General features: G+C 38.9%; 1 protein-coding gene across 1 annotated transcript in view; it reads right to left on the bottom strand.

The window, feature by feature from the left end:
* Positions 1-883: 883 nt before the first annotated feature.
* ERCC5 (ERCC excision repair 5, endonuclease) overlaps positions 884-11,998 on the bottom strand; it is a 29,591-nt gene continuing 18,476 nt past the window's right edge. The window contains exons 12-15 of the mRNA XM_008144021.3: positions 10,574-10,718; positions 4,608-4,808; positions 3,241-3,325; positions 884-1,541 (exon numbers count right to left, since the gene is read on the bottom strand). Of these exons, the coding sequence (XP_008142243.2) occupies positions 966-1,541; positions 3,241-3,325; positions 4,608-4,808; positions 10,574-10,718 (1,007 nt within the window). The 3' untranslated portion in view covers positions 884-965. The remainder of the gene's footprint in view (positions 1,542-3,240; positions 3,326-4,607; positions 4,809-10,573; positions 10,719-11,998) is intronic.

The following is an 11,998-nucleotide window of genomic DNA, read 5'->3' as shown; positions in this document are numbered from 1 at the left end:
TACCTTGGCTGGGCCACTCTGTTAACAATAATCAACCTCTAGAAGCCACTCATAAAGTTAACCCACCTACCCCTGTTCAACTACAGCCCTGAACCCCCACCCCCGCCCCGGCCACCTTTACACAGAAGTCAGCTTGGAACAACTGAAGAACTTTAAAAGGAGAACATCACGGTACAGAGGTTACCATACAGGTAATGCTCACAGGTGGAATCATGCACCCCATTAACGTCTCCTAATCACAGAAGATATACTCTTCAAGTATGCTGCAGCAGTGAGGTTCCGTCCTGCTACTCTTTTAAGGGGACCCTGAGGGAAATGGAAAGCAGTGGGGGACAAGACTGTGTAGATCATAGTGTAACTGCCACTGCTGTGCAATGAGAAATAAGGATATTTTTCTCCTCATCTAGGTTGGAAAGTCAGAGGGATGTGTATCAAGAGTGAATATTGAGCAATATAAATCCTTCTTCCTTTTTTCTAATATTGTCAGAAAGCATCAGGCATTGTACAATAACAAACATAAACAAAGCCTGTGAGTACAAGGAAATATTCAATGAGGTAAAAAATAAAATAAAATAAAACACTAGAAAAATGTAACACATTGAAAAATAATTATGTGTCAAGTTAAGCATCCATATTTTTATTTTTATTTTTAATTTTTAGAGGTAGTTGAAAGAAGGGAAAGAGACTGAGAGAAACTTCGCTGTCACATCAATTGGTTGCCTCCCACACACACCCCGACCTGGGGCCAGGGGTTGAGCCTGCAACCAAGATATATGCCCTTGACTGAAGTTGAACCCAGGAAAAACCCTTCAACCCCCAGGCGGATGTTCTATCCACTAAGCCAAACCAGCTAGGGCAAGCATCCATATTTTTAAAATACAAAGACTGTGCAGATACATTTAATTTTATTATTCCCTCACAATGAATGTAAGTTGTATCCAATTACAGAGAATACTAGTACACGTTTAAACTAGGTTTTTCTTTCTCCTTCTTGTGCTTCCCAGTTTCCTCCTTTTCTTCCCAAACACAGATCTGGCAGTCACCATGACTGGTTTTGTTTTCTCTCCGTCCTCTTCACTAGAGCTGCTTGTAGTGGCACCTTCGTCCCTTACAGGATCAGGTTTCACTGAGTTCTGCAAATCTGAAGAGCTGATTTTTGCCTCTCCAGCTGCTTTTCCCTGCTGCATGTTCATTAAAGATAAACACTCTGCATCCTCACTTGAGGATGCATCAGATGATTGTGAGATGTAGGCTTCCTCCAAAAACCCACCACATTTACTTTCTCCTTTAGCATCTGAAAGCCTCGTTCTTTTCAGACTTGACGACTCTTTCCATTTATTTGCTATGCTTCTCTTCTGGGCCTTACCTTTTGCCTTATCAGGGAACTCAAATTCTTTCTCCATGGCAACAGAAACTGCTTCTTCTCTTTCTTTTCTCAGCATACACGTCACAGCTCTGTTAAGTCTCTGGCTCTTAATACCCTTAGCATCTTGTTTCTCTTGTTGAGCTACTCTAAAGAAAGAATCAATTCGGAGCTGGGTCTAAAAAATAAAATAAAATAAAAATAAATCAGACAAATAAGTAAAGTTTCTAATGCATATCTGAGAGTCTCACCTTGATCACTAGCATTAACACGTTAAGCGCCCAGCCTGTTTTGTCTTCCGGATGGAAAGTATAGTGTCAGTCACCGGTGACTGACAGGGCGCTTAATGTGTTAAATGACGCTTCAGAGAATATTAATTCATTCTCTCTCAAAAGCCAGTTTTCTCCCAAATTTACTAACAGTAAATTTTACTTTCTAGATCATATTTAATGCAGTATGTGCATCACCTCTATCAACTAATTCCTCTGTCCACATGTCAAATAAGAAATCCCTTCCGAGGCACTCAAAGAAAGTTAAATATTTTACAAATAGCCAAATATATCGTGTTCTTATGCAGGAACAAAATTTCACAGGATCTAAATTCTGCTATTTCCTTCTTTTAAAAATATTATTATCACACAAAACTTTTAGGAGGCAAATTCACAGTATTATATATTAAAAGGCATAAAATATTCATGCCTTTTGATCAGCATGATCAAAATGTCAACGTGATCAGAATGTCACTTTTAGGAAGACATTCTTTAAAAATAGTTACATTTGGGAAAGTTATGCCTAATGTGTGCATCACAACATTCTAAAAACCTGACAATTAAAGGTCCACTAAGTGAACTGAACCAATGAAGTTAAATCTCTGATAAAATGTAATCTGGTCATTTAAAATTATAAAAATTATGCAAGACATAGAAAAAAAAGTACATTAATAGGTGGGGGGCTTAGATATATGTATAATAAATATATGTAGGAAAAAGAGGAAATTTTAAAAAAACTAAATGTTAACATCTCTATTAGAAAATGTATATAGTAATTTTAATTCTTTACTTTTTAATTTTGGAGCTATAAACTTATATTAACTTCTACAATGAAAGGAGAAAAACATTACCAAAAAAGTTATCTTAAATTAGGGCGTAGTAATCAGTCACTAAGCCAACTAGCCTTTTTGTCTGCTGGCGAACAATGCTTCCTGTACAGAAAGTAATCAAACAATTGGTTTTTGGAAATGATGTCTAAGTTTTATGTTTGTTTGTTTTTTGTTTTTCAAAATTAACTGATCCTAATGGGAAAAGATTTAACTTAAACATATATCTTACAGGATATGGCTCATTTCTACCTAGATGGTTTACTTATATGTATGTTTTGTGGGTTTTCTCTGGGGTTGGAGAAGGTTTCTATCTGGGTATGAACATACTCATGTATAAACAAGATGCAGTTACCTACATAGGGGAACTGAGGACCATACAAAGGCCTCTTTTCTCCTCAAAAATCTTTCCTGCTGATATATAATAATGACTGAACTTCTACCTTTCATGATTCCTCCACAGAATTAAAGAGCATTAAGACATTAATGGTCAGATTTGCTTTGAACTGGACACTTACTAGACTTGTTAAAAATAAAAATAGCTCTAAAAGGATAAAATATTTAATTATAAACACCTCAGTGTACAATCCATTAAAGTCAGAATGAATCGAAAGCACGAAGACCAGCCCTAATGGTGACACTAGAAAATAAAGATAAAGTCCAATTTTTCTTTTATTGTTTTCTTCTGTTCTCATTTAATCATTTAAAAAATGTTTGTTACAGCCCTAAAATAAAAGAATACTCTTTATCCTGAACTTGGGAAAAGAGCCACCATGATTACCTGTTGGGCATTCAGTTGTTTTAATACCGGAAACAGAGACTCATCTGTCTTTGTCCTGTTCCAGCCGAAATACCGCTGACAAAATATGCAGGCAGTTAAGACTTATACACATTTCTAAAGACACTTAAATAAGTAATATATAAAAAGGTCCAAAAGCCCATCCTTGATTCCACTTTCCATATCTCTGAAGATTTTCATATTTATAAGATTAAAAACAGGAAAAGGAGTAACAAAACAAATTACTCCATAATCATTTGGCACTACGTTCTTTTCAATCTCCTCCAAGATAAAACATACCAACTCTCATTTTAGAACATCAAACACTCGTGACTATGAAAAAACATGAACATAGAATAAAAACAAGTTGCTGCCCAGCTTGTGTGGCTCAATGGTTGAGCGCCGACCACGAGGTCATGGTTCCATTCTCGGTCAAGACGCATGCCTGGATTGTGGGCTAGATCCCCAGTAAGGGGCGTGCAGGAGGCAGCCAATCAATGATTCTCATCGTTGATGCTTCTATTTCTCTCTCTCCCTCTCCCTTCCTCTCTGAAACCAATAAAAATATATTTTAAAAAAAAAAAGTTGCAGATACACCTATTTCTTTGAAAGAAAAAAAAATTGTAGTTAGATTAATTCTATTGCAAACTTTAAAACATCTAACCAAATAATTATTTAAATATGCAGAAAGGAACATCAGTAATAAAAATAAAAAAACTAATTCTCTTTCCATTCTTTCAACATAAGTATGTTGTTAAATCTATGAATTCTATCACTACTTATTTCAAATAAAGATCCTCTTTTAACACTAAGGATATTTTCACAATAGCTAAAATGTGGAAACTACCCAAGTGTCCAAATGTGGTATGTATATCCATACAACAGAATATTATTCAGCCTTCAAAAGAAAGGAAATTCTGATACATGCTACAATATGGGTGAATCTTGAGGACATTGTGCTCAGTGAAAAAAGCCATTCACAAAAGACAAGTCCTGTATGATTCCACTTATATATGCGGTACTTGAAATAGTCAAAATCATAGGCAGAATGTAGAATGGCAATGGTTAGGGACAGGCCTGAGGGAGTGGGGAATTACTGTTTAATGGGTATAGAATTTCAGTAGTAAAAGATGAAAAGAGTTGAGATGGATGGCTCTGATGGTTGTACAACAATGTGAATGTTTTAATACCACTGAACTGTACACCTAAAATGAGTAAGAATACAAATTTTATATGTATTTTACCATAAAAAAAGAAAAAAGTGTCTTAGAAAAATGAAATATTTAGAAATCCAAGTTCATGTTCCATAAGTTTTAAACCAAAGCACAAATTTGGCTCAATGTTCCTTTATGTTTTAAGTAAAAGGATATTCTCTAATTTTCTCAAGATCAGGTTTCCCCCACAGAAATGATCCCTTGGAGTCATCCACCACAGGTTTGAGGTAAGCATCTGCAACAGCTGGGTTAGGAAAGCCAGGTGTGAGTTGCAACTTCCGTAACTTTTTTTTCACTTTGGTGTCATAAGGATTAGGTCTTATCTTCTTATTTTTTTGAGCTTCATGCCACCATTCTCTGTAAGGCAAAGGAACAAGTCTTTATAAAGCAGTAAGACATTATAGTAGATGCACTAGAGATGAAGAGCTCAACTTAAAGTTAGAAAACAAAAACTTAATTCTGAACTTCAAAACAAATCCTATGACCTACAGAATACAAATGTTATTATTTTTAGTGCTATTAACCACAATATATAATGATGGCAAACACTGATTAAAGATTACTCTGTTTGGCACTGTGTTAACTGTTCTACACACCCAATTATCACATAAGCACAGACCTATTATTGTCCTCACCTCACAGACAAGGAAAGTGAACTCAAGGAGAAGTCACTTACTCAAGATTTCACAGCTGGGGTTGATACAATCAGACCCTGACAATCTCCCTCCAGAGCCCATACTCATAAAAAAGTCACAACTTTTTTGGGTCTCTTTCTCAGAGATAAAATGGAAGTAATATACCTACCTGTATTTTTTACCTTGCATTAACTACAATAATGGAAAAATATCAAGAACATGTGACATTTTAAAAATGCAGGACATAATTCTATATATATTATAATTCCAATTTTGAAAATAATGTATAAAGTGGAGAAAGGGAGAAAAAAAACAAATATTTAAGCAACATTATTTCACTACATGCTAGGCAATGCTATAAGCAAGAATACAGCAGTCCATTTTCTTCTTTATATTTTATTCATTTTTCAGTTTTTCCATTATGAACATCAATTATTATGGCAAGTTAAAGATAGCCACATATTCTTTGACTCCTCTCCCTTCAAGAAGTGGAATCCACATCCCCTCCCCTTGAGCCAGGTGGGCTCTGTGACTGAAGAAGTGACACTGTCCCAAGCCCTCAGCAACTACTTTCCACATCCTGTCACTTGGGTAATTTGCCTTGGAAGCAGCCAACACGCTCAAAGGAAGGCCCAGCTTATATAGAGGTCCAGATAGAGAAGGTCCAAGGCCAACAGCCCAGTTATGCCCGAGCTCCTAGGTGACAGCACCACTGCCACCCATGTGTGCGAGTCATCTCAAGTGAATGCTCTAGTCCAGGTGAGCAGTCCCCTAACATACATGGAACAGAGATGATACACACAGACATGGCCTGACCAGTGAGGATTCATGACCAAAATTAATGACAGTTGCTGTTTGAAGGTGGTTTATAATGTGGCAACAGATAACCAGAAGAATTTATACAGTTTTTAAAAATGGTATAAAAGTTAAAACATAAATATAACCTTTACCAGTCTATACATTCAATAGAACCTAAAAAACAAACAAACAAAAAATCTCACGTTCCACTGCTTCACATATGAATTCCTATTAGCAACTCAGATTTATTGGCTCAGCCAGTTTCACTTAGCTAATGCAGGAGTGCCATCTAGTGCTAAAAAGGGTAACTACAGACTTTTATTGTAGGATCAAAATGCAAAAGGGGGAAAAAAAGCAAAAGGAAAAAAATATCTTTCTTCATCAGTTTTACAATATTGTTTCCAAGAGTGCAAAGAGAAAGAAGATACCTATATATCTCCCTACTCTGTTTGAATTTTGTCTCTGAAACAGTCATCATAATCGTTAGCTAGAAGGATCAGCACAACATGGGGTGAGCCCCTCAAACCAAAAGGATCAGCCCTCTTTCAAGCAAGAGAGCCAAGCATTAACAAAAGATGAAAGATGGCATCTGCCAACCAGCTTAGGTGGGGAACACAATAGGGAGTGGTAGCCTCGGTGATAAAATTGAAATATTTGTGCCTTGTCCAAGTCAGTGTGAACAGCTGTTCTCCACCCCAGCTGTTTGGGGGCTCATTTGGGATTTGGGGCCAGTATTTTCAGATCTCCTTTTCCTCCCAAAAAAGTTACAATTTTCTGTGAAATCTCCCCAAACTTAAAGGTTGATAGCCAATTCAAAATTAAAGAAGAGCACACAGTGCAGGCCAAACCGAGAACACCTGGACTGAATTCAGCCTGAGGCCCAGAGAAGCACTACTGTAATGGGGGAGTGACTCGCCAGAGTCTGGTTGGGAGAAGGGAAAGCAGAGAAGAAATCAAAGCAACATTCTCAGTTCTACTGCTCTTCCACTGCTTCTCTCGCTCTTTCCCTCTTCATTCGTCCTAACCCTCCTGACCCACGCACTGCACAGGCTGCCCTTATTTGTCAATGATGAGCTGCAAGACCAAAGGCAGAAACTGCTAAAGCTAACTGAAAATGTAGACCATTCAACTGGCAACAAACGAACAAAAACTGTTGAAAGAAAAGAAAAATGGCACAAACAGGCTAGGCACTAAATCAGAGATGCAAATTGTCAATAAACATGAAAATAAATCACTCTCACTAATAATTAGGACACCAAAATGAAAAGTTGCATATCATTTTCACTTATCTTAAAATACTAATCAGGTAAGAACCCAAATATAAGAACACTCAAATCAGTATTGTGTATACTTCAAAAAATAAAAATAACAATAGGCATTTGAATAAATAAATCATTACACCTCAGAAAACTACTATGGGGTCATTAAAAACAAAGATAGAAATCTATACACTGATGTATGCCTTGTTCTATCACCAAATGAGTTATGGGTAACATAAAAAGTATATAGGATTCTTGTAAAAAAAAAAAATGACACACATTTATGTGAATATACATGTGTTTACATGTGAGTATACAGTTGACCCTTGACTCCCCAAAAATTTAACTATAGACGTCACCCAATATACAAGAGGGATTGGTTCCAGGATCCTCCGTGGATATCAAAATCCATGGATGGCCAAGACCCAATGCATACAGTTGGCCCTCTGCATCTGCCAATTCCCAAACTCAGATTGAAAATGCTATTTTCAATATATGGTTGGTTGAATCCAGATACAAAACCTGGAATACTGTATAGTTATTGAAAAAGTCCACATATAAGTAGACCCATGCTGTCAAATCTGTGTTGTTCAAGAATCAAATTTATATATATTAAATGTATAAGTATACTGTGTAAAGTCTGTAATGTTAACTGTAATCTTTTTAACACATATTTTATAGTTTTTCTATTATGTATTTACTAGAGGCCCAGTGCATGAAAATTCAAAGGGGTCTCTCAGCCCGGCCTGCACCCTCTCGCAGTCCTGGAGCCCTCAGGGAATGTCCGACTGACAGCTTCGTGGGGAGCAGGCCTAAACCACAGTCTGGCCTCCCTCTCCAGGAGGCGACCGGGCAGGCTGATCAGGGGATAGCACTGGCTAGCGAGCAGCTGGCCCTCCCACCCCCACACCCCACCCCCAATCAGCCCTCCACCACCACTGGTCACCACCACCCCTGATTGCCGTCCCCTCCCACTGCCTGCTGGCACAAGCCTTGGCTAGCCTGGCGCTGCCTGCTCACCAGCCCCACTCCCTGCTGACCAGTCTATTTGCATATTATGCTTTTATTATATAGGACTAGAGGCCCGGTGCACGAAATTCGTGCACAGAGTGGGGTTCCTCAGCCCGGCCTGCACCCTCTCCAGTATGGGACCCCTCAGGGGATGTCTGACTGCCGGCAGTCAGACATCCCTCTCGCAATCCGGGATGACTGGCTCCTAACCACTTGCCTACCTGCCTGCCTGATCGCTCCTAACCCCTCTGCCTGCCAGCCTTATCACCCCTACCTTGCCCTCCTGCCAACCTGATCGCCCCTACACCTTGCCCCCCTGGCAGCCTGATTGCCCCTACCTTGCCCCCCTGCTGGCCTGATCGCCCCTACCTTGCCCCCCTGCCGGCCTGATCACCCCTACCTTGCCCTCCTGCCGGCCTTATCGCCCCTAACTGCCTCTGCCTGCCTGATCACCCCCAACTGCCCTCCCCTGCCAGCCTGATCGCCCCATATGAACTATACTGCCAAACCGGTCATTAAAAAATTGAATCCCTTTCTTACACCTTATACCAAACAGCTGTTGCCCTTAAAACCCCTCCTCAGCCCCACCTTAGGTTCTGCCTTCGCAGTTCACCCAGAGTAGGTTCTGACTGGTCGGTTTCTATGCCAGTCAGGATCAAAAGCTCTGCCTCCTAGGCAGCCATTGGCTCCTCAAAATCCACCCAGATTTGGTTCTGATTGGTCAGTTTCTATGCCAGTCAGCATCTCTGGGTCTATCTCCAGGCCTGATCATAGAGGCAGGGCTGATCAGCAGCTGCCCCAGGCTGCTGGCGAGTGAGCTGAACTGCTGACCTCTGGGAGCGAGAGAGAGGCTTGGTTGCTGGCGAGGACCGGAGAAAGAAGCAGGGTCTGATCATTCTGCTTCTCTCTCCAGGCCTCATCAGCAGCCGCTGCTGCTGCTGATCAGCCCCGCCTCTCTCTCTCTCTCCCCGAGAGGTCAGCAGTTCAGCCTGTTTGCCTGCTGTGCATGCAGCCTGGCATTCGGTTGAGCCTCCAGTCGTTTTGGATGTTACAACCCTGGCTCTTTATATATATAGATTATTTGTATAAAAAAGTGATTTGTAGTTTTTCAAGTTATTTAAATATCATGACCTACATGCTACCTAATAACTTACCTCCAGTATACATTTCCTCAACAATAAAATTATGAAAAGAGATAAAAAGCATAAAGAAAAATACATTGGTGTGTGTGCTAAAACTGGAGGACAGCAATCATTAAAACAATTTTGTATTTAAGTTTTAATTCTCAACACTGATTCTTCAGACCAGAATAACCCAGAATTTTTCAAACACAGGAGATACAACTGGATAGAACTCTAAAAAAATCATTAAATCATCTGCTGCCAAATAGTATTTCATGACAAACTGATGATTAGAATATGTCATCACAATCTCATGAATATTCTAAAAGTCACTGAATTGTACACTTTAAAAGAGTGACATTTATGGTATGTGAATTATACTTCAATTTTTTAAAAAATGTAACCAAGGGATAACCTTTTAAAAGAACTACTTTCACAGACATACTCATAACTACCACCATCTCAGAATCTCCAAAATTGAGTGTGCCTCAAGTGTAGGACATCTCTAGGTTCTATGTGGAATGCACCTCACCACTAAATACATCACAGTATACATGCAGTGAGAAAAAGGACAGCAGTGCCTAATATAAAGTTCCTGGCATTATATTTCCATTCCCCTCTTTGGCCTATCTCTTTCAGAACACTCAACAAACAGCAGTACAAGTATGATTTGTTTCTCTGTCACACCCAAGAGCATGGCAACTGCTTGAGAGTATGGTCTATAATGGTCCATCACTTAAGTCATTTTTTCTATCCCAGCCTAGCAGTGTCTAAATCAGTGATGGCGAACCTATGACACGCATGTCAGCACTGACACACGTAGCCATTTCTGATGACACGCAGCCGCTGAGGCGGCCGCATGCCGAGGATGAAACATTTGCTGCTCCTGAGGATGAAACATTTGCGAAATAATGTTTTTTCCTCAAAGTGACACACTACCCGAGTTATGCTCAGTTTTTTGGCGAAGTTTGACACACCAAGCTCAAAAGGTTGCCCATCACTGGTCTAAATAAATATTTGAATGAATAAAGCAGCAATTTCTGTATATCTAGGAAATCCCACAGGACTGGCTTTGTACCCCTGAATTAGGATAAGCCTGGGCAACACTAAAAAACAGGGTCTCTAATTTCATTGGAATTCTAGAATAGGGAAAACACACTTTAGCAATTCCAACCAGTACCTCCTATTTTCTTAATGAACAATGATTGATAACCGTTCATGGTGTAAATAATAGTTCTATTTGTTAATCTGGGTATTTATATGAACATCTGGATTAAAGAAATTAAGAAAGAACTTACGAAAACTTTAGGAGAGGTTCCAAGCCATGTCCAGGGAATTCATTGAGAATTTCCATAGCTGTAACACAACCTACAGTTGGTATTCCTTCTGTGTAATCACTTCCAAGCAAATAGGCCAAATTTATTAATTTGTTCCGGTCCAATCCTATAAGAGTAAAAATTATTATATATTTTTAATTTTATTTTATAAACATTACACATAACATTTATAAACATTTTATTATATGAACATTTATTATATAATGAATGTTATGTGTAATGTTTATTTTATAAACATTACACATAACATTTATAAACATTTTATTATATGAACAATTCTCATCCAACAGCCAAAGATATTTCTTATTTACTATTAGAAAATAGATTATTTTTTTAATGGCCAACTATTAAGAATTTTAAAGTTTCATCTATCCTCAGCTTTTAATACCATCTATTAAACACCATCTATACTCTGATCCACAAATTTAGCTATCCAACCTGGATTTCTCCTGTGACCCACAATCACACATATTGAACTATCACCTTATATCACCAAATATCTGTTTGGATATGTAATGGGCATCTCACATGTGACAGACCCAAACCTGGATCTTCCTCTCTCTCTTGCTCCAACTGCTCCTTCCCCAGTTTCCCTCATCTCATTAATGGCGAGTCTATTCTACCAACTGCTCAGGATGGGAAGTCATCCTTGACTATTCTCCTTCTCTCAAATTTCACACCCAGTCCACTCACAAATCCTTTCTATAGCATGACAAACGATACTTAGTTTTTGGTCTCCTCCTTCCTCTCCAATATTAACTCTTGCCATTCTCCTACTCATTCACTCACACAGGCCTCTCTTTCTTAGTTTGCTCAGGCTGTCACAACAAGTGACCAGACTGAGTGGTTTAAAATACAGGAATTTATTTCCTCACAGTTTCGGAGGTTATAAGTCTAAAATGAAGGTGTTGGCAGGGTTAGTTTCTTCTGAAGGCCTCTCTCCTGAACTTACAGACAGATGGCTGTCTTCCCCATATGTCTTCACATGGTCTTCCCTCTTTCCTCTATATTCCAACCTTCTTTCCATATAAAGACACAAGTCAGATTGGAGTAGGCCCACACTAATGACCTCATTTAATAATTACCTCTTTAAACGCTATCTCCAAATACAGCCACATTCTGAGGTACTGGGGGTTAAGCCTACAACATAAGAATTTTGAGGGAACATAATTCAATACATAACAACCTCTTGCTTCCACAAAACACACCAATCAAGCTTGTGCCTGAGGGCCTTTTCACATGCTAGTCCCCTTGTCTGACATGCTCATCTCCAAGATATCTAAAATACTAGCTTTTGCTTTCCTTTAGGCCCCAGCCCAAAAGTTACCTGTTAGTAAAGCCTTTCCCAACCACAACTCTACATAAAACAGTACATGCAATTCCTGT

The sequence above is a fragment of the Eptesicus fuscus genome, chromosome 8 (genome assembly GCF_027574615.1).
Source record: "Eptesicus fuscus isolate TK198812 chromosome 8, DD_ASM_mEF_20220401, whole genome shotgun sequence".
NCBI lineage: Eukaryota > Metazoa > Chordata > Mammalia > Chiroptera > Vespertilionidae > Eptesicus > Eptesicus fuscus.
This window is presented reverse-complemented; position numbering and strand designations above follow the sequence as displayed.